The sequence below is a fragment of the Chelonus insularis genome, unplaced genomic scaffold (genome assembly GCF_013357705.1).
Source record: "Chelonus insularis isolate UGA/USDA-ARS -01 unplaced genomic scaffold, ASM1335770v1 contig_399_pilon, whole genome shotgun sequence".
Classification (NCBI taxonomy): Eukaryota; Metazoa; Arthropoda; class Insecta; order Hymenoptera; family Braconidae; genus Chelonus; species Chelonus insularis.
The window spans coordinates 1,315,701-1,337,584 of record NW_023276554.1 but is presented as its reverse complement, the minus strand read 5'-3'; the positions used below and the strand labels follow the sequence as shown (position 1 = coordinate 1,337,584).

The following is a 21,884-nucleotide window of genomic DNA, read 5'->3' as shown; positions in this document are numbered from 1 at the left end:
AAATATAATGAATAACTTAAATCAAAGTTATTGATTTGTAAGAACAAACATTTCCCAAAGTATTGTAAAAGTAATGAAAATTTTATTACGCGTAAAAAATAAATATTGTACAGAGGCTCACGAAATAATTTTAAATTAATTTTTTTGTTTAAAAAATTCGTAAATTATTTATTTTATTCACATACCGTCATCAGCTGGAACTTCACATTCCTCTATTTCATTCATCCCAGGTTTATAAACTTTGAATGCAAAATTACTCCTAAGAAATGTCCCCGGATTAATTACTTTGCAATCACTGTAACTGGTTGAATAAGTTTGAAACTGATCAGCTATAACAATGAGATCAGGGGTTGGGTATAATTGCAAAGTGTGATCGTGCTTCCAATAAACTGGAACTACTGGCAAATTCATTGGAGCCAAGTGTGATTGACAAATAATAGATCTTGCATACTGAAATTGAAAATCACTTTTATTGTTTTCAGTATTTGTCACAAAAGCCCGTTTTGATACTTTAATTGAAATTTGTGAAGCATGATAATCTTTGTGAATTATAAAATACCATTATAAATGAACATAATAATAATGAAAGAAAAGTTTTCAAATTAAATACTTACGTGATTCCATACATGACCATGTTCAGGGTACTTCAATGTATGTCTACAAAATTTTGTTAAAATATCTTCTCTTAGTACAACAATTTCTTTTGTACAATACTGAATTCTGCACGGATTGCTAGCAAATATTGTGCCAGGTACTAATCTGATGAAATCATTAAGAAGAGTCTTGGGTAAAGGACCTCTAGGCAATATTTTTGGAGCTCCCAAGTCCAAAGGTCCCGGAACAAATACAAATTTAGAGTATTGACGAACGTCTGGATATTCTTGAATTATTTTTGCCAAATTAGTAAAGCCTTCTTTTAATTTTTGTACGCTAGTGTTACTTGGTGGAGATGATAAAAAGTGACCACAGAGTACAAAGGCCACTGGAGGATCTTCTGAATATCCATCTATGATGACTTTCAATTTATTTAAAACGTCTGAATTATCCAGCCATACGTCTGATATAAAAACAATCATATCTCCGCTATGAGATTGTTCGTATGCTTTGAGTTTTTCCGAGAACTTCAATGATGTTTTATGAGGGCCGCCAAAGGTATTATCTGCTCCAAAGCCTATTCTTGCATCGGCTGATGGTTCTGCTGGAGGGAGACCTATTTCACTAACTTCTAATATTCCTTCATTATAAATACCATTAACTATTACGATGCATCCTTCTGCAATAAGACCGGGTGCAAAAGTGTATTTTTAAGTTAAGGAGAAAATTAGTTATGTTCAATTCTAATTTATAATTAATATTATAATTATATTTATGAAAAGGATATTGCTTGTTTTAAATCGACTTTGATAGCACCACCAGCATCTTCCAAATAATACTGTCCTTCTGTGAGTTGTGATAAAATTCCCATTACGAAAACATCACCATTTCTACAATTGCTAAGTAATTGCTCTATCGAAGTCAGTTCATACTTTTCCTCACTTATCTCTCTAATTTTTTTAGGAGCAAATGGCTCTTGTTTTAAAGTCACGTATTTTAGTAAACTTAATCGATCTCTAAAAATACTTGATTTGTGAATGGCATCAACGAATAACTCTGATGATACTTTTTGCAGGGTTAATTTTTTTTTATCGATGTCATATATCACTTTAGGGATGTTGAACATATTTATCACGTTAAATATAGTTTCTGATTCATGTAAGGCATCATCTGGTCGTAAGCATTCTTTGATCGCTTCTTTAACATGTTCTAATGTGATGTGTGGTGTAGATAAATTCAAATTTGAGAGTTGATCTGTGATATTTATTAACCAAACTTCTCGTTCATCAGCACTCACAGTCTTCAGTTGTCGAGCTATATATGTACTTATATCTCTAAAAAAAATACTCATTGTTAGGTAAACAAATTCAACTTTGAAAAATCATACATTACTATTATTTATCATGTATTGTTTATTATAAGTGGTGTACTCTAGGTTAGTGAACAAGTTGTGTTAATTTATCCATATTTTTTTAAATACTAATTATGTGCTAAGTTTTGTATTCTGAACGAAAAATTTTGAATAAAACAACGGTATAAATATACCTCGTAATATTAAAGCCATACATTGAGAATGTACTTTGAATATTTTTAATTAATTTTGCATCTGACATAGTGAAAAATTTAATAAAAAAATTACTTATTTTTAAAGTAATATAAACTACTATACTACTATAATAATTAATTAAATAAAAATAATGAAAAATAAAAAAATAACACATTAACGCTGTTGTTTACACAACCGGCATTTTTTGTAGGTTAGAAAACTGTTGATAATAAAGAAATTACACTGCCACACAATTTACTTACCATCAGTAGAAAAAAATTCTCTTGAATATGTGAATCATAACCTTTACAACTGATAAATTGAAAAATAAAAAACAAGTACATTTTTGTTCCTGAAAATATCATTTATTCTTTTTTAACAATAACATTGAAAATAAATATCAACAATGGCTCAGAGTACTGAGAAAGAAGGAAAAAATAAAAAAGATCCCATTTTTCGAAATCTGACAGCTGATGATCTTGAACCAGAGGCATCAGTTATTGAAAGTTTATGCATGAATTGTGGTGAGAATGTACGATGAATTTTATTCTTCAATATTGTTGATTTATTACAAAGATGAAAATTATTGATGTAATGTTTTTACAGGGTATTACTCGATTATTGTTAACGAAAATTCCTCATTACAAGGATGTAATATTGATGTCATTCGATTGCGAACATTGTGGATTTCAAAATAATGAAATCCAAAGTGGAGGAAAAATTCAAGATAAAGGAATTAGAATTCAATTAAATGTTACTAATGAAAGTGATTTAAATCGTCAGGTCGTTAAGTCTGATTATACTAGCATTAAAATCCCTGAATTGGATTTTGAAATTCCATCACAATCTCAGAAAGGAGGTACATTTATCTTTAAACTAAATCAATCCATTCCCTTTGGCTAAAAAAATGATTTTTGTTACTTAAAATTATTTGACAATTCCATGATAGCAAAATATTTATTCTATTTTATTTACTCTGCAGAAATAACTACAGTCGAAGGTATTATCGATAGAAGTATAAGCGGTTTAGAGCAAGATCAGCCGAGAAGAAGGGAAGAAAATCCAGATACAGCTGCAGGAATCGATTTATTTATTGCTAAATTACGTGGACTGAAGCTACTTGATAGTCCATTTACGATAATCTTCGAGGATATTACTGGAGAGTGTCATGTAGAAAATCCTAATGCTCCACGGAAAGATCATAACTGTACAACTTCCTACTTCGTAAGATCAGAAGAGCAGAATAAATTATTAGGTATTTATGTTGAAAACAGTGAAGGACTGTTAAAGCCTATTGAACCAGGATCTTTTCCATTGGAAGAACTAGAGGGAGAAGTTTTACAATTTCCAACTAACTGTCCAGACTGTAATTGTCCTTGTACAACCAACATGAAGATGACAAGTATCCTTTTTTATTTAGAAACGATTAACATTTATCACAAAAATCTTTACGTCTTCCTTAATACAATATATAGACATCCCCCATTTTAAAGAGGTAGTGATCATGGCTACAATTTGTGACTCCTGTGGTCACAAAACTAATGAAGTTAAAAGCGGAAGTGGAGTAGAACCTCAAGGGATCAGGATAGAAGTATTAGTGAAAGGTAAAGAGGATTTTAGTAGAGACGTTTTAAAATCTGAGACTTGTTCGATGGAGATACCAGAACTTGAATTGGAAGTTGGACCAGCTGCATTAGGTGGGCGTTTTACCACTATTGAGGGTATTTTAGCTGCAACTAAAGAACAACTGCTATCTAATTCTATACTCACTGGCGACAGTACAGATAAAATAACTGCTACGAGATTGAATGAATTTATTACCACATTGGATGAAGTTTTGAATGGAGAACGTCAAGTAACGATTGTTCTTGATGATCCTGCTGGAAATAGTTATGTTCAAAGTTTGTCAGATGTGGGATGTGATGAGCGATTAGAGATTATTAAGTATGATAGAAGCTTTGAACAAAATGAAGAGCTTGGGTTAAATGACATGAAAGTAGAAAATTACGCATAATTTTCTGATCATGTTTTAATATATTATAGTACTAAATTCTTTACAGTTCATTGATTTATACATCTCATTAGTTAATAGTCATCTGGATGGCTGTAAAGAAGAAAAGAAATGTTACTATCAATATTATCAACATATTTATGAAAATAATTTTTATTAAAAAGATAATATACACGATGGGGATAGAGTCGAGTTTTTTTAGTTTAGGAAGCCTTCGAATGACCTGTGTTCTCCATGCTTCTGGCTCCAAATTATCACAAATAGGATTATTTACAAAAAGAAGGTCCTGAAGATTTGGAATTTCTTGGAGACGATTAAACTCTGCCCAATCTTTTACTAAATTATTACCCATGTATAAAACTTTTAGTGCTTTAAAGGCACTTACACCTTTTATTTTTTCAATCATATTGTAAGAGATCCATAATTCTTCTAAATGATCTCCAACTACCTCTAGACCAGAGAATGTCTTTATATAGTTACGACCAATAGATAAAATTTTTAAATTCTTCAAAGAGTCAAGGTGAGATATTTTTTCAATCATATTTGTTGATAGAGACAGCATTCTAAACATAACGTTTTATTTTCGTTAGTAAAATTAAATTTTTACAAAGAACTGAAGATAAAAAAGAATTATGATATTATTCAAGCTCACTCTACATTCTTTAGAAGAGATAACCCGTTGTCCATTTTGTCAATCGGAGGCCATTGAAATGACAAAATTACTTCTTTTTCTGTTTCCGCGGATTTTCCTGTACTCTCTTCCCACCTTTTTATGGCTTCTTTGCAGGAAGTTGACTTGGCCTGTTAAATGAAGTTACGATAAAATTCGTTAGTAAACCAAACACAAATATTACCATCGTAAATCTAGGATTAAGATGAGCTTATGAATGAATGAATGAATGAAGGTCAAAGATAATTTAACAAGTTTGCGTTGCGATTGTTATGTTACACCAAGATAACGTGATAATCGTATTATCCTGAATGTGCATTCTTTAGTTATCGGCACTCCGAGCATGTTTGGAATGGTTTCCATGAAAACAGTAACTCGAGTTGATATATGTTATCAATTGTCTATTTTATCATTTTACAATCATCTGAAAATGGAAAATCAGTGTTCCGTGTAGATTTTTTATCGTTATCATTTGTTGATTGTAGCTTTGTTTACAAAAATTATTTTTATGGATTGAATCAGTCATTCAGATTTTACAAAATTTTTCAATAATTTACTTACTTTAATTATGAAAAGTGCTAATTTATTTACACAAAATTCAGATTTTCATTTATCTTGATGATACTGAAAAAAACGTCTTTTTAAAATTCCCGCCGTGAATAATATCGCAATATAAAAAATCGATATAATGTGATCGATTGAATAATCGACTGATTAAAAAAGAAAATATGGCAACGTAAGAGAAGAAGGTTTTTCATCGTAAAAAAGTGAAATTATTAAAAAAATTTAAAACGTCTATATTTAGAGTTTTTTGATAAATAAACAAAATAAAAACAAAGTTTGAATGATAAATCAATACTACGTGAAGTTAGTTATCGAAATTGAAAATTGAACGGAGAGAAGTTCATAATTTAGTCGTCAGTGGCAGGTTTGTCGCTAAAGATGGCCGATAGTCAATGGCTGCCGCGTAACGAACGCCGTGTGGTTTTGTCGGCTGTCTGGCCACTGACTTGATTTTAAGTTCATAAAAAGTGTGTCCGCCCGCTAATAAATTGATAATTTCAACCACCGGTGGTTGATAAAATGCCAAACAAGCAAAAAAAAGACAAGGTGCGTTTATTAAGATAATTGAGGAGGTGTTTTAAGGTTCTCGTGGTGATTCTTCGTGGCAGAACGGTGTTTTTTTCTCTGCTGTGTCTTCGTGTAGCACATAGCAGCAATTCTAGGCTTGGGGGGGACTCAACCCTGGCGGTCTTGGCTTCACCGTACACGTATCCTGACTACCACCCGCTTTTAATTCAAGGGTATTGCGTCGTTAATTTCGCAACCACCATCCTACATACTTACAAGAAGAGAATTCCGCGAATTTAATCTCCTTCCCGAGCAATTTACGCGTATTATCACCAAAATAATGGTATTGTTTCTATCTTTCTGTCTCTATCTCATCATTTACTGCATTTTTTTACTCAAGTTCATGTACTCCTCCCTTCATTCATACATCACGCGATCCTCAACAGACTTTTAGATCATTTGTTTTGTTCTAGGAGTCCATCAAGACCAAGGACAAGGGCAAAAATGGAAAGGATCTAGAACCTGGAGAAGAGGTGAGGTTAAAAACCAGCTAATCTATGGAATCATTTGCTGAATATTATTAACACATGTTGATAAATATTTTTATCATCTTCTATTACTCATATATAAGCATATAGATATGCCAACACTCTGTAAGTTCTCAATGTACTCATTGGGAAACAAAGCCCTTTTGATCTTGAGGCGTTTCTTGTTTAGTTACTATTTAAATGTGGTGTTTAAACCGTTATTGTGACGGCTGATGATAAGTGACATAAAATATCTTTCAGTTGGGCTATTATTCTTTGGAGTTTTGGAACTGTGATGGATAAGTACGCTTTCAATTTAATCTCTCAATCATTTTTTATCATTAATTTACTTGAATATTATTAATTGCTAAGATATAGGAGGAATGAGTGTCAGTTGACATCGCAAAGTGAATTGTGTGTCAGTAATCATTTGTTCAGGTCTGTCTACATTGGCATTTTCTGGCAATTAGACAAGCGATAAATATACTTGACAGCTTAACTAAGCATTCGTCTTCTGAAAATTATCTGTCAATATACGAAATTATCAGTTGCAAATTGATTTGTCAAGAATTTCTCATCAAGTTATTAACAATTCAATTTTCTTCTAATTATATTATGGTATTGTGATTCGTTAGATCTTCATAATCTTCAGTCTTATGTAATCATTGTAGATACATTTTTTTTGATCATCACTATGAGAGATAATAAACGTGTTGAGTTAACTGGACAAGACTTTTAGTAGTAGAGCTGGAATAGAAAAGAATCTTGTGACTTTACCTTCGGAGCTCCACCTGCTATTCAGTGCTTCAATAAGTCGAAAAAAGATATCACTACGAGTCTTCGATTATTGTAAAACGGGGTTTTCTTTCTTGCGGTATCAATACTATGTATTTGCACCGCAAAAAATATACCTACATAAACAAAAATATCAAGATACACTTGATGAGTAATCTGTTGAATTTTGCATAACAATTGAAACAGAATATTGTTCATGCAATTAATTTAAAAATTTTATCCTTTCTTGTTATTTATCGTTTTTAAAGATATTTTTCCTCTATTCATTGTTTCTTTGGTTGTTTATTCTGGTATAAAAATCATTATATTGTATTAATGATTATTTCACAATCAGCTGTTATTATTGTATTTTTTTTTCAGATCAATATATAGTAGAATATTTTTAATGAAGATTTTTAGCAGATGTTTGGCCTTCGGAGCACGAAGAAAAAAAAATAATGATAGGACGTTTTTGTTTAGCTTATGAGAAAACTAAACCTCAGTTGTCACTTGTTGTTATCATCAGTATCTTCTCTATTTATAAATCACTTTTATTACTGCCTTTCTTATTGTGTTTTTTTTAAAAATTAGCATTCTTATTTTTTCTTCGATTCATTAAACATGATGTGACCAAAAACACTGTTGCTTCTTGAAAGTGGATAATGACCAGAGAGTAGTATTTATAATTATAGAGAATGACCTAATTTTTCTCTGAATTTTGCTTGTATTTACCATTATCATAAATTTATTCTCCATTTATTTATAGATTATTGATGTATTAAATATTTTTGCATACTTAATCTCAGCTGTTGTAGCAGATTGAACTACTTTTTCTCTCAAGAAAACTATAAATAATTTTCAATGAAATGTTGAATTTTTAAAAAAAGTATTATCGGTCTCATGGAATAAAAATGATCATCTTTTTCTCTATAGATTACGTGAGGGAATCTCAATCTCACATGTCACTTTGTCTTATCATTGATGCCTTTTCTATTTATAATCTCCGCTTGTATAATCGCTTTTTTTCAATTTGCTGTGGTTGTCAATGAGATTTTTATTAGCTCTACGCCTCACATATTGGTTAGAAAAATCTAAAGGATTTAATTTGTTTATTATTCAGCAAAAAAATTATGGAAATGATTTTCTTCTTCATCATCATTTTAAACATTTTTTTTTTCAAAAGGTATTTTATTTTTAATCATTTTCTGATTTGTTTATCCTAGTTATTGCAAAATTTCAAATCACTGATGAGAGTGATGTGTATTATGGATGTTGGTAGCTTTTTCTTGAGAAAATAAAATATTAGAAACTTCTTTTAACATAAGATTGATAATGTTGATTTATATTTATCACTGAAACTTTCCAATAAATTGATTCTCCATTATAACAATTTTAATGTTAGAAAATGCTGTACTCGTCATGTTTAATTCAAGCATTTTTTTATAATACTTTCACCATTTTGTTTGTGATTCATAGTTTTATAAAGCTTGTCGATGTATTGCATTTTTCAACGGCATTATCATTGCTCTAAATTCAAGTTTGCTACAAAAAAAATGTATACAAAAATTTTCATCGGAGGTACATTTGTTCTTCAAAGGTTTTAGTGCACAAAGACCAAGATAAAAAGAATCATCTATAAGCTATAAGCCAGATAACTCTAGATTTTTTATTTGCTCTTTCAAAAAGAAAATCTATTTCAAGTTGGATATATATAAAAAGCATCCCAATATCAAAATATATGTCCATGCATTCTTTCCATCCCACGCAGTTGATTTTTTTGTCCGATGGTTTATGAATCAAATCATGAACAAATTCTTTCATGTAGGTTTCACGTTTAGTTGAGTATAAGAAAGAGAGAGTTTAGCTGGTAGTATTTGGGTAAATTAACTAAGTAAACAGTTAAAGAAAGTGTTGAGGACTAGAGTCTGAGTATATTGAACTCTCAAGTATTAGGATATATAGAACAAGGTAATCTGACAAACATGTTTACGTCACAGTAGCTTGGACTAGTCAAAGTAATTTAAAAATGTCAACTAAATAGGAGAGAACATCCGCCTCTGAACAACTTGCTATCTTTGCTCTCGTCTCTCTTTCTCTCTTGGTCTCTCTCTTTGGTAAACGACGCAATACATATCTCAGGGACAGTCACTGTGATATGTGTAGTCGAGAAATGTTCACGTGAACTGGTGAACGCGCAGTTCCTCGATCCTTTGCTAATGCGTTAACGAATCGATTGACAACAATTATCAATAAGATTTATCATTGTGCCATATGTGTGATTCATGCCAATGATTGGCCAAGTTTTTCTCATATTTTCATCATTTTGTAGCTTCAAATCAACATACTCATAAGCTAGATTGGACTTTAACTTGGAATCATCTTACAGATGACCATGTTTATAAATTAAAAATCTTGTGTTTTAATGCTTTGTCTTTTTCTTATGTTGTATCTATAAATGTAAACGCTTCGTCGCGCCTGCTCGTCGACATTCACTGTCGTGTGCAGGCTCTCGTGGCGGGTGAATTGTAATTACGGCTACAATGACAACCGCATCGGCGTGCCACTGGCCGATTGCTCGCCAAAACGTGTCGCAAGTAATTCGATTCTCGGTCACGAGCGTGATAGTCATTTTTATAATTGCCAGTGCCATTCTGCGACCTTGTTGTGAGACCACAATCAAAGCTTCTACGAGGAAAAAAAGATCGAAATCGATTAGAGGTGTTGACAAAAGTGTTTATGAGGATAACGATCTCGATGTCCATTCATTCACGATTCAGCATCCACAGGTTTTGATGGTTTTGTGAAATCATTCAGTTTATGAGCAATAATATCAAGTGCCGACTGGTTATTTCGCAATTACGATAATATTGATATTGTCGAACTATCGAATTAACTGTCAATTTAATTGCGCATGGAAATTCAAAGTCTTCTGGCGTTGCCCGCCAATTTCAGATGTTTAATCATGCGCTCTAGATTGAAGATTATTGTTAAAATTTTTATACCTGTGTTTATTTTGTGATATTCCACCTGGCGAACTGTTTTTTTTCTGAAATGCAAAGTAAAATGCAGTCATTTAGTAACTTAGCTTTTGGAAATGTCTTCAGGAAAAAGGCATGTTATCTAACTTTATTTTTATTTTATTTATTATCTCTTTATAAGTGTAATATACATTTGATACATTTTTTCTTCGTTGATATTTGTCGATAATAGTCTTTAGATGGATTATGTACCAGATAAGATAGCGATTGACCGTATGAGTTATTGTCCAATGCATGATGATAATGTAATAAGTCCTGTTTCTACTAAATCAGAATTGATCTAGGCCGTGCCATTCTTTTTTCCAGTATTAAAACGATTACTTGATATTCTAGCCAGTATTATCTGTATTTTTTTAAATTCATCTAAGCTGGCTTATCAAGCAAATATTGCTAATATTTTCTAATAAATTTTATCTTTTTTTTTATCGTTAAAATGTCAGCTACATAAATTTATGCAAATAAGGAATATTATTTGTATATTGTTTGTTTTTTTATCGTAATATTAATGCACATCTCCAAGACTTTAAATTTCTTAGTTAAGACTTTTTACTTAAAAGTTGTTTGTTCAGAATGTCTTTGAACTAAAAATTTATTGATTATTTAATCTATTTTGATGGTTTTAATTTTAGAACAATAATGATAAATGAAACTCTAATAAATGTTCCCTAGTGACATTGTTTTTTTAATAAAAAATCATTTTGATTATAGTGTTAAGTGTGATAATAATGATGAATTGTTTATAGTAATTTAATCCTTGCTATTTTGATCCTTGTTATCATTAGAACAACAAGGTGGCTGGTGGACCACCGGGAAGTAGTCCTCCGCCCCCGCCAACGTTGATCAACAAGATGAAGTATCAAGCTGGTGGTCCTGTCATCAAGAAGGATAAACGTCAGAATAGTTCTAGGTTCAATATATCCAAGAACCGTGAATTACAAAAATTACCCCTCATCTCAGGTGAGTTATTTATATTAATAAAGTGAAAACATTAGTTCCAATCAATTAATTTTTTAGTTGTCTTATTTTCATCTAACGTCATGCATATTTTATCGGAGGAGAGTCCAAATATCATTATGCTATTGCGTCTATCTTCAACTAAACATGAAAATATAGTTGAAGTTTATTTCAATCTAAAAAAAAAAATATTCCAACAAATCTACCCATTTTGTTTTTTGTTTCATTCTAAAAAGTATAAATGGAAATGAATTTTTACTTTGAAAAATGTTCGATGGAATTTTTGTAATTGATGTGAACATAGGTACCACAGTTGTTGTCAAATGAAAAATTTTTCGCTATAAAAAAGAGTCAATGGACTGAATTTTTTTATTAGGTTTGAGAAATGCAATAATATAATTCATCAGTTCCAAATAGTATCACTTGAAAAAAAAAACAAGAGATCAAAGTAAAGTTTGAAACATTGCCACTTGTGTCATCATACATTTTAAAATCTAGGACAATGTTGTACTTTTTTACGATATTACACGACAATTTTATATACAAAACAAAATTTAATTAAATAAGCACCTAATAAAATGACAAATCGGGGTTTAATGTACTTCTATCAAGCCATAGATATCTATTTGTATCGATTATCAATAGATCAACAACTGTCACTACTTTCGTTTAAGGTGAATAAAACATTTCTAGTTAAGACCATTTAAGGTCAATGTTCAATATTGAATTTAGTATTTAGGCAAAAATAACCTCAGTAAAAACAGAAGAATAATTGTACATATACATTTATTACAAATGAATGAAGTTTCTAAAAGTATAGCTGCCTACGTGAGCTGCATATTTAAGTATCGGACTTTATAACAACGATTGATACTTGGTATTAAAAATACATCAATTTATAGTCAGTGAAATTGACGCAGAATAAGGCGATTGAGTGAGATAAAAATGTGCACCCTGGCCTTTCTCAACATTTTAACCCTTCTTCAGTTACATTTGAGTGAACCAGTCGAGTCTTGTCTGTGTGATTCTCTTCGCAAGAATATATTGTCTACGTCAGAGAATATCGATTGTTCACGGGGTCGCGCAGACGCTACGAGGTCGTCGTGTTTCTGGTCCCTAGCCTCGAGTTTAGAAGTAAACAGTTACCCTTAAAGCGTGCAACAACCCTCACAACGGACTCTTAGGCTTTAATTGCGTATTTATCTACTCGTTTCCGCATCAAAGACCTTTTGTAATTGTATTAGTTAACTTTATAAATCATACTAATCATACCAGTCTGTGGTCTTGATAAAAATCTGCAAATAACTGCTTATAATCGATTTTTTGCTCTAATGACTTTTGACATTTGTATCAAATTCTTTTGCAATCATAAAAATATCAAGTGAGGTCCTAAATTTGTTATACATCAACGTCTTTACGTCTTCCAAGTCGACAAACCAATTTTTCCGTCCACTAAGATATTTATTCCAGTGGAAAATTTTGTTATAATTATTGAAGATTTTTATTATTAAACGGTGTGGTTTGTATTAATTAAAGAGTATATAGTATAGAGAAATAAGCAGAGCTTGATTGGATCTATAAGTAAAGAGTTGAAACAGTGGAAATTGACCAGGAAAAAATTATTTCACTGTGTCAGTAGGGTGATAGTACGCAGTACTGAGTTTGAATGATCCTATAGTCGGTGACGGGAGCATTGCCCGAATTTGACCTCTAAACGCGAACACGATGGTTCATGTCGGCGGTATAAGTCCTTCGTTGGGTAGTGGTTTACCAAAAAGTCCAAGTTTTCATCAGGGTCTTGCATTTGCTGCGGTTTTACCCCAAGATTCCAATAAACAATATCAAACTATTTCTGCTCTTCACTATCAACCACTTCAACCCTTACTCATTGGTAAATAAGTTACTGCTTAATGTATCGGAAAATAAATTTTCTACCAATATTAGTTTCTTTATTTATTTAATTTTCTGTCTGAATGAAAGATTGTGATTCTATTTATTTTTTCTTTTTACTTTAATTAATTGGAACTTTTGTTTTTGTATTTATGTTTTTTTTTCTATTTTATTTGATCAATTTACACCCTTCATTTTTTTTATGATTGCAGATGCACAACAAGCAAATGAAAGAGAAGAACTTTTTATTCAAAAACTCCGACAGTGTTGCGTTCTCTTTGACTTTGAATCCGATCCACTTTCTGATTTAAAATGGAAGGAAGTAAAGCGCGGTGCGCTTTTAGAGATGGTTGAATATGTAACAAAAAATAAAAATGTTATTACTGAGGCGATATATCCCGAGGCAGTGAATATGGTATGTTATATTTTTGTAAAAGTTTTTTTTTGTTTTATCCATTGTCTGATTGTTATTTAATAAATGATTTTTTATTTATTTTTTGGAAACATTGGTATAATATCTAAAAATTCTCAGAACTTATTTTATACTTGTTTTCATTAATTAACAAAAAAAATTCCATCTGTAGTTTGCTGTTAATCTATTCCGGACTCTTCCACCATCATCCAATCCGAATGGAGCTGAGTTTGACCCGGAAGAAGATGAACCAACTTTAGAGGCGGCTTGGCCACATTTACAACTGGTGTATGAATTTTTCCTACGACTTCTCGAGTCTCAAGACTTCCAGCCTACTGTAGCAAAGCGGTTTATAGACCACAAGTTTGTTCTACAGCTGTTGGAGCTTTTTGATTCAGAAGATCCACGAGAGAGAGATTTCTTAAAGACGACACTCCACAGAATTTATGGAAAGTTTCTTGGTCTCAGAGCATACATAAGAAAACAGATAAACAATGTGTTTTATCGGTTTATCTATGAAACGGAGCATCACAATGGAATAGCAGAATTGTTAGAGATACTTGGAAGGTGATAGAATAATTCGTGATAGTGTTTTTCAATCCATATTTAAACTAGGACAATAAGCTTAACGATTATTTTTGTTATTGCAGTATTATCAATGGCTTCGCATTGCCGCTTAAAGAGGAACACAAAGTATTCTTGTTAAAAGTTCTTTTACCTCTTCATAAAGCCAAGTCTTTATCCGTTTACCATCCACAACTTGCGTACTGTGTTGTACAGTTCTTGGAAAAAGATCCAAACTTGACAGAGCCAGTAATAAAAAATCTGCTCAAGTTTTGGCCAAAAACTCATTCACCTAAAGAGGTCATGTTTCTCAATGAGCTTGAAGAGATCTTAGATGTTATTGAGCCAGCAGAATTTCAAAAAGTTATGGATCCTCTTTTTAGGCAACTCGCTAAAAGTGTCTCTTCACCACACTTTCAGGTATGAGAAATGATTCATTATTTTCATAATCATTGTGGTGTTTAATAATATTTTCAATTATGTAATTAATTAATTATTCATTTTATTATTTAACTTCCAGGTGGCTGAGAGAACATTATACTATTGGAATAATGAATATATAATGTCTTTAATATCTGATAATTACTCTTTTATTTTACCAATTATGTATCCGGCATTATATAAAAATTCTCGCAATCATTGGAATAAAACAATTCATGGATTGATTTATAATGCTTTAAAACGTTTAATGGAAATGAATCAAAAAGTATTTGACGAATGTACTCAGCAATATATTCAAGTAATTATTTTTCATTTTTATCTTTTTAATGTATAAATATTTATGCTGTTGAAGGTATTTTAAATATATATTTTGTACTGTTAGGATCGACAAAAAGAAAAAAGATTGATGAAAGATCGAGATGAGGCGTGGAATCGTGTGGAAAATCTTGCTATGCGGCATCCAAATTATGCAGTGATGACGCAAGCTATCCAAAATAATTCGCACAATCTGTCGCAGCATTTGGATAGTCCTCCATTGGATGATGATGCTGACAACGACACAACTCCGCTTACATTAGAAAAAATTGAGGCTAAGGCTAACGAGGTAAAAATGATCTCTAATTAATGTAATCATTGCACAGTAACATAAATCAAAAGAAATGTTAGTATGATGTAAACATTTTTTATGATATACTTAGTACATAAATAATTTATATTCATTCATTGAATAATCAAGGAATGAATTTCTGGGTTTTAGGCAAAGAAGATGTCAAATTCTAACAAAGCGAAGCCGTTGTTGCGAAGAAAGAGTGAATTACCTCATGACTCTTACACGATTCGAGCTCTTTCAGATCATAAACGTGCTGACGAATACCTCGTTACACCGCCTGATCCAAACAACTGCTAGTCTTTGTCGAATTCCCTTCCAATGTATCCTCTGTTCTGCTGCAGATACTCCAGCGTTTGACCTCTGAAACTGAGTGAAAATTTCAATTTTGTGGAAAATGACTTTAAATGCGGATGCCGGATGTCTGTTTTTCTTCTGTTATTAAGTGTGTTAATTTATACAGAAAACATAAAGTAACAGTAAAAATTAACGATCCAACTAATGACAGAAGAAGAAGAATACCACGCAGACGGTTATTATAAACGTCCTTTGGATAAATAAACGACTATAAAACACTAAAAATTCAGCTTGCCTGCGGTATTATCCGCCGACAGATCTCATCAAATGGCGTAGCCTATGATGTGAAAATTGAAAAAAGAAAATACAATCCCTCGTAAGACTTTTTGTACAATGAGAAGTTACTTTGCTGTGCTTTATAATGAGCGACACTAACAATTATTAAGAAGATTAGAAAATATTAAGTTTAATTGGTTTTTAGTGCTAGCTGTAAATTACATCGACTGCGAAAATACAAATATTAGTATATATTGTTTGATATTTGAAAACTTTCGGTCCTTAACCACGTGTTTTTGCAATATCGCCAAAATTTTCTCGAGGTTTAAGGAATCAAATGGACTGCCTCAAAAAAATAAGCAAGCACCAAGATGTCAAGGCCACTCAAATGTTAGTTATTATTAGATGTTTAAGAAAAATATTTAAAGAAATCCTTATATCATCAGGCCGAATCATTATTCCACTAGATGCCTTCTGTCATACATAACCCAGCAAGTCAAAAAAATCAATCGGTTAACTGTAATCAGCGTTTGTAAAACTTTAGAATCGTTCGCTTAACGTTGACATGCCAATCATTTAATTTTTACATTAGAAGTTTTTTGGTCTTGCTATGTCGTGTCTAAAAGTGATGTATAACATACTAGATTACAAAAAAAAAAGATTAAAAAACAAAAAAATAAATGAAAAAAATAAGTAAAACGAATCTTGTAAGTCTTTATGCTGCTGGCAGGCTGTTATGTTAATATAAACTGATAAACATTGTTGAAGAATGGATATAATGAACTCTTATATTGATTATATTAAATTGAAGCGAAAACTAAAGGAAAACAATTAACATGATTTGATTAATCGATTCGTAAAAATTATATAGTCACCACTTCTGCTGAGCGTTGTTTATTAGTATTATGATTACAGTTATATTCTAATAATAAATAAAAAAAATATGAATGTGTATAAAAATAAGAACGAATTTAAAGTATCAAAGCTTTATGGCTATTGATAATATGTTGTAAAATTCTGACCTTCGCGAATATTTTTGAGATATGCGGATGGTAATAATGATATTAAGTCTGGTCTTTTTTTAAAGAGGAGAATCACAAAGCTCGTTAATTATTTCGTGAAATGTTATATTATATGTCAACAATGTTGATCAAAAGTAATATTGAGTATATTGAGTAAATTTGTATGAGTGTCATGACACGTATGCAAATGCTTTATATGGAAACCTGTAGACAGGATAAACGAAAAACACTGTTAGGAATATCCATCTTTTATATATATTTACGTTATTATAAATTATATTTAACTAAAAAAATTTAATAAATTCTAATTTCTATCGCGGAACTTGTTTAATGTTTCATTATTTTGACAAAAGTGAGAGCTCGTTTTTAAAAGACATATGAATTTGAATTGAATATTCTCTTTGAGAAACAAAGTGAAATTATTTACAACATTGTAAATATTATGTAAATAATGTAATTGCGTTCTAGAATCAACAATGTTGTATTGATAAATGGTGTAGGTTTACTGAATTATTTCAGGCACAATCTGTCAAGTCGGAGTAGTTTTTTGCGTTTAGACAATAACAAATGGAACCACTAATTCTTTACTATAAATTTTAGGAATTTGTATACAATATTTCTTCATACTATTAAAATAAATTTCTATTTTGTTTATCATAACTATCGATAAAGCCAAAGTTATAAATAAACATTTAATTATGTAAGTGGTGCTGCATGATCGATCACTTCTATGACACACGAAATCAAATACAATAATTATAGGAGTAGAGTTTTATAGTTAATAATATAGAATCATGTAAAATTACAGTATTAAAATATTTATCTTGTTCATAGCTGAATCAAAAATTATATTGTCGGTTTATGTGTAAAATTTTAATGAATTAATAATATGGAAATGCTAAATAATATTTGCACTTTTTAGATGATGAAATTAACTTGTTCTTTATAAAAAAAATACAGCAGCATCAAATATTAATATTTGGATATTAAATTTATAAAAAAAAATTAACATAGTAAAATTATTAAATGTTTAATTGAGATGACTGTGTGAATTTTTAAAGCGAGCTCTGTGGTTTATCCTCAATTTTTTAAACTTTTTTTACCTCATTTTTTCTTTTCAAGTGAATTATTCTATTCCTTTTCATACAGAAGACAATTAAGTTTGTAATTTGTTAAAGGCGTAGTTTTATAATGAATAAAGAATCAAGAAGTTCAGATAATTATTATTAAGTAGTTTTTATGTATCTAAAGAATAATAATTAAGTATTATTTCGATTGAAAAATATTTTCTTGTATGAAAATAAAAATTTATATTAAACTTTCGTGGTAAAACAGCTTTCATATCATCTTTAATTTTTTTCAAATACCTCTGCTATAATTCAAATCATTGAAAAAAAAATTTATTTCTAATTTAGAATTTCATTAATTTTCCTTTGTAATTTCATTAAAAAATATTTACATTTGTTGTAATGTTATTTACCTACAAATGATGCACGGTTAATGGCGCTTGGGTTAAGTTTTGTCTTTTAGAATATACAGTAAACGCTATTTTATTAATCTTTATTATTTATCGTGATAATAATTATAACATTTAGACATATAGTTAATTTTTTTAAATTAAAAAATTCAAAAATGATTTCAAAAAATGGCAAACAAAGATGGAGGGCATTATCGCGATGGTGGGGACATATATCAAAAATTGATAATCGGCGTTTCCGCGATGCCAGCTCAGTTTTGGCGCGAACGCCGTAGAGGGTACATCGGTCTCGGGGTTGTGTATTTCTTTTAGGGTTTAAAAGTGAAAATTTAATAAATTGAGTACATACTTTTTACGTATAATGTATTATAAAGATGATTCATAGTGTGTTATAGTGAAATAAAGAAGTTTTTTTATAAAATTTACTCTAAAATGGCAATTCGGTGGGTGACGCTAAAAAATAAAAGAGACGCTATTGTTATTTTTGGCGTAATTTTTAGTTACATAGAAATGTTAATTGTCAATAGAATAAATTTGATTAAGTTAATAATAAATTAATGTGAGTGATATGTGCAAAATTAAGACGATTAAATTTTTTAATTAATACATAAAGAATGTACTGCGTTCGGAGCGTTTGAAAGTCAGCCATGTTTTGTTTACCGCGTCGCTCCAATTTGAAATTTTAGAAATCAACTTGCTGCAGATTATCCAGCAACTTTTATGGTATGTTTAAGTACACATTTACATTAATATTCTATTATGCTAGATTAGCTAATATAATACCATTTTTTTTTTGTATATACAAAAAAAAAAATTGAGAAAAAAATTCCGCGAATACTAACAGGCTTTTGTTTTTCTTGGAAATGATCTACTTACGTCCGTTCCTGGAATTTCAAAATGCTCCGACCTATTATTTGTAGGATTAGTTACATTTACCGGTGTTTTTAAAGAGATATATCGTTATAATTTAATAATCTGGATAAAGTTAAAATTTAATAAACATTAAAAAAATTTTTTTTACTACATTTTTAATTAATATTATTTTTTTCATGAATTAAATTTTATTCGAAAATTGATTGAAATCTTTTCTCAATATGTTCGTTTTAGTTAACAACCTGTACTATCATCGAAATATTTAATATTAATACACTGTGAATACCACACCAACGACAAAGATGTCGTTCGCTGTAACATTGTGTGATAACATTGACATTTTTGGAGTCACTAAATCCTAAATCATTCTTTGTTTATTTCAATACTGTGAAATATCGACTATCTATTGTATTACACAAAAACGATAGCTTTATGATATAGATTATTTTGCGATAAAATTTATTCCAAAAATGATGGGTTTTTTTCATTAGAAGCGATGTGTTTTTTTTTTTGAAAAAGCATTAAATGATCGTTCTGTAAAAAAAGGGATTAATAGAAGAATTGGGATAAAATTTATAACAATTATTATGAAATGTGGATGAAAAAAAAATCGAAGAGACGAGGATTATTAGAAGTAAAATTTATTTTGGTTCACTTGTATCTGTATTGCTTAAACCAGCAATAGTGAATGGACACTCTGAAGCTCGTTAAACTCAACCATTTGTTGTGCGTGACATTCGACTTCATTGCTACTATTTTTCTTCCTGTTTTACTCTCGTTTAGAATCGTCCATTGGTCTCATCTTTGAGTACTTCTATTATCATCATCATTTATTTGTCACATTAAAAAAGTCATATTTATCTTATTCGTTCAAAGAATATGAAATGTTTCATAATATTGTCATGTAGAAAGACATTAAAATTTATAATTAAACAGAAAAATTCTGTAATGAGAAAAAGAATTCAGTTAAAAATCAAAATTATAAAAATTTAATAATGTTATTACGTCTTTTGAGAAGTTGCGTTACAAGGAAAAAATATTTTCTTGCTCTGAAACTTGAATTCGCATTATCTTTGATGTTGGCTACTGTCTGTAGTATTATTAATTTCAGAAATTATAAAATTATTGGAATATCTTTACAGTGAAATTACTTTTTAATTTAATATGTTTAATGATTAATTAATTTTATATCTACATTTTTGATCTGGATTTTTAATCAACATAAAATGCAGGAATTTCGAAAAAATTAATTAGTTATGTCCAGAAATTATTGATTCATAATTTAAATATTAATGCAAAAAATTTTAGTTTAATGAGTCATTTTTTTTGGTAAGCTTAAAAAATAGAGATTACATTCCATCATTTATGCTAGTATTTTCATTCAAAATATTTCTCATTAATTCGCGAATTATTTTTTTAAAATAAAAAATAGTTTGATTGTGACAGTGCATAATTACAGTAGGTAAAAAAAAAATTCAATAATTAAGACAAATGATGAGAGAAAAAATGAGCTGTAATTTTAATAAATTATCATGATATTGTCTGGTAAAAATTTTTCTAATTAATTTCGTTTTAATTAATGTCAACGTTATAATCAAAAGTATTTAGTAAATGATTATTTTCAATGAAGTATTGTAAAAAAAAAAAAAAACTAACTAACTTGTGTATCATACCATAATAATTGTGTACACTCGTGTCAAGTGGTTATTGTTGAAAGTAGGTAATAATAAAAATGTATAAAAAGAAAAGCGCGAACAGTTAAGTCTCAGCTACACCACAATCGTTTCAACCCCTTTAACTGTCAGTAAATTTATGGTCACGAAAGGTTGTTGTATAACGACGGCCTCTAGGTACCCAAGTGACTTGAAATAACGGAAACTCATTTCTTTATGGTGCCCATCTCGTTTGGAAATAAAAGCAAACTAGGATTGAAAGATCAAAGGAAAATAATAGTGTGAAAGGAAAAGATGTTCTTTTTTTTTTTTTAATCTTTATTTGAGTAAAGCTTTTATTCAGAATACTTTTTATAGCAGAGTAAAACGAAAAGCTCCGGTATTTTGCGATTTAAATTAGGTATATTCAAATTCGTCGTACTTTGTTCCACGACTTAATGCATCGTGTCGTAGCATAGGAGATCTAGTTTGAAGGTTGAGTAAAAAATGCATGATAGACGGAGTAAAAAAAAAAACGGTGCCTTCTTCCTGGAAAACTTTATAGACCAACTAGCCTTATTTAACACTATCCAATTACTTTATTAATAGAAACTTATCAATGAATGTTTTAAAGCTTAGTGTCTCGACAAATGATAACATATATTTGTCTAGGAATTATGTGAGAAACAGTTGTTATACGAAGAAGCATTAATTTATAATTTGTAAGCATGAGAATATGCTAACGGATTCGAGAAACCAAATATCCTTAGAACATAAACTCTAGCTAGTTGCATGCTGACCTCAATAGTTAGCTGACTTATAGCAAATGTGCTGTTTATATCTCGTTAAATGAATATTTGTCTGTCATATCAGATACGATTTTATTAATGGTGACAGATCAAATATAAAGAGGTATTATTGTTTTTGTGTGAATATAACTAGATTGAATAATATACAAACATTTCATCTCTAATTTAATCTAATGTCTTTGATGAAAATTTTAGCATGAAGGATAATAATGTTTCGCTATTTTTCTTTCCTTTAATTTGTCCCATTGACGATATTTCATCGGGTAAATATAACATACCTACCAGATGGTAATCCCGCAATGTGATGACGAGATGGAAAGATCTACCTCCGTTACCGCGACCCTTCTTCGGTATTTCCAATTACGTGAAATTACTTTAG

At 30.2% G+C, this 21,884-nt stretch overlaps 5 protein-coding genes across 7 annotated transcripts in view; 3 read left to right on the top strand and 2 right to left on the bottom strand.

The window, feature by feature from the left end:
* Nucleotides 1-62: 62 nt before the first annotated feature.
* Nucleotides 63-2,339, bottom strand: DNApol-epsilon58 (DNA polymerase epsilon subunit 2). Its single transcript, XM_035085438.1, has 4 exons — nt 2,140-2,339; nt 1,382-1,928; nt 615-1,298; nt 63-450 (listed from the first exon to the last, which is right to left on the bottom strand). The coding sequence occupies exons 1-4, from the start codon at nt 2,313-2,315 to the stop codon at nt 178-180; spliced, it is 1,680 nt and encodes a 559-aa protein (XP_034941329.1). The 5' UTR covers nt 2,316-2,339; the 3' UTR covers nt 63-177.
* A 102-nt stretch (nt 2,340-2,441) lies between these two features.
* Zpr1 (zinc finger protein Zpr1) lies at nt 2,442-4,413 on the top strand. The gene is made up of 4 exons (XM_035085440.1): nt 2,442-2,672; nt 2,747-2,999; nt 3,123-3,542; nt 3,616-4,413. The coding sequence occupies exons 1-4, from the start codon at nt 2,547-2,549 to the stop codon at nt 4,152-4,154; spliced, it is 1,338 nt and encodes a 445-aa protein (XP_034941331.1). The 5' UTR covers nt 2,442-2,546; the 3' UTR covers nt 4,155-4,413.
* LOC118068213 (dynein light chain 1, axonemal-like) lies at nt 4,124-5,439 on the bottom strand. Its single transcript, XM_035085441.1, has 5 exons — nt 5,383-5,439; nt 5,006-5,245; nt 4,804-4,952; nt 4,325-4,714; nt 4,124-4,244 (listed from the first exon to the last, which is right to left on the bottom strand). Exons 2-5 carry the CDS (start codon nt 5,006-5,008, stop codon nt 4,226-4,228), a joined length of 561 nt encoding a protein of 186 aa, XP_034941332.1. The 5' UTR covers nt 5,009-5,245; nt 5,383-5,439; the 3' UTR covers nt 4,124-4,225.
* A 306-nt stretch (nt 5,440-5,745) lies between these two features.
* Nucleotides 5,746-17,354, top strand: LOC118068208 (serine/threonine-protein phosphatase 2A 56 kDa regulatory subunit gamma isoform-like). Of its 3 annotated transcripts, none has more exons than XM_035085435.1 (9): nt 5,746-5,931; nt 6,366-6,425; nt 11,014-11,188; nt 13,288-13,490; nt 13,660-14,054; nt 14,138-14,471; nt 14,572-14,790; nt 14,875-15,096; nt 15,250-17,354. In XM_035085435.1, exons 1-9 carry the CDS (start codon nt 5,905-5,907, stop codon nt 15,397-15,399), a joined length of 1,785 nt encoding a protein of 594 aa, XP_034941326.1. In that variant the 5' UTR covers nt 5,746-5,904; the 3' UTR covers nt 15,400-17,354. The 3 variants fall into 3 exon arrangements, with proteins under 3 accessions (XP_034941326.1, XP_034941327.1, XP_034941328.1); XM_035085436.1 differs by having other exon boundaries at nt 5,762-6,235; XM_035085437.1 differs by lacking the exons at nt 5,746-5,931; nt 6,366-6,425 and adding an exon at nt 9,339-10,304.
* A 1,123-nt stretch (nt 17,355-18,477) lies between these two features.
* LOC118068201 (nephrin-like) overlaps nt 18,478-21,884 on the top strand; it is a 177,071-nt gene continuing 173,664 nt past the window's right edge. The window contains exon 1 of the mRNA XM_035085422.1: nt 18,478-18,894. The gene's annotated coding sequence lies outside the window, so the exon portion shown is untranslated. The remainder of the gene's footprint in view (nt 18,895-21,884) is intronic.

Excerpts from the sequence above, each read along its gene's own strand:
- Zpr1 (XM_035085440.1), top strand. The coding sequence starts at position 2,547 with ATGGCTCAGAGTACTGAGAAAGAAGGAAAAAATAAAAAAGATCCCATT. Across the intron at positions 2,673-2,746 it reads GCATGAATTGTGGTGAGAAT|GGTATTACTCGATTATTGTT; the intron begins GTACGATGAATT and ends ATGTTTTTACAG. Across the intron at positions 3,000-3,122 it reads ATCACAATCTCAGAAAGGAG|AAATAACTACAGTCGAAGGT; the intron begins GTACATTTATCT and ends TTTACTCTGCAG.
- LOC118068208 (XM_035085435.1), top strand. The coding sequence starts at position 5,905 with ATGCCAAACAAGCAAAAAAAAGACAAG. Across the intron at positions 6,426-11,013 it reads ATCTAGAACCTGGAGAAGAG|AACAACAAGGTGGCTGGTGG; the intron begins GTGAGGTTAAAA and ends TGTTATCATTAG. Across the intron at positions 11,189-13,287 it reads AAAATTACCCCTCATCTCAG|ATGCACAACAAGCAAATGAA; the intron begins GTGAGTTATTTA and ends TTATGATTGCAG.
- DNApol-epsilon58 (XM_035085438.1), bottom strand. The coding sequence starts at position 2,315 with ATGTGTTATTTTTTTATTTTTCATTATTTTTATTTAATTAATTATTAT. Across the intron at positions 1,929-2,139 it reads TATGGCTTTAATATTACGAG|AGATATAAGTACATATATAG; the intron begins GTATATTTATAC and ends TATTTTTTTTAG. Across the intron at positions 451-614 it reads ATGGTCATGTATGGAATCAC|TATGCAAGATCTATTATTTG; the intron begins GTAAGTATTTAA and ends TTTCAATTTCAG.
- LOC118068213 (XM_035085441.1), bottom strand. Across the intron at positions 4,715-4,803 it reads TCTCTTCTAAAGAATGTAGA|AATGCTGTCTCTATCAACAA; the intron begins GTGAGCTTGAAT and ends CGTTATGTTTAG.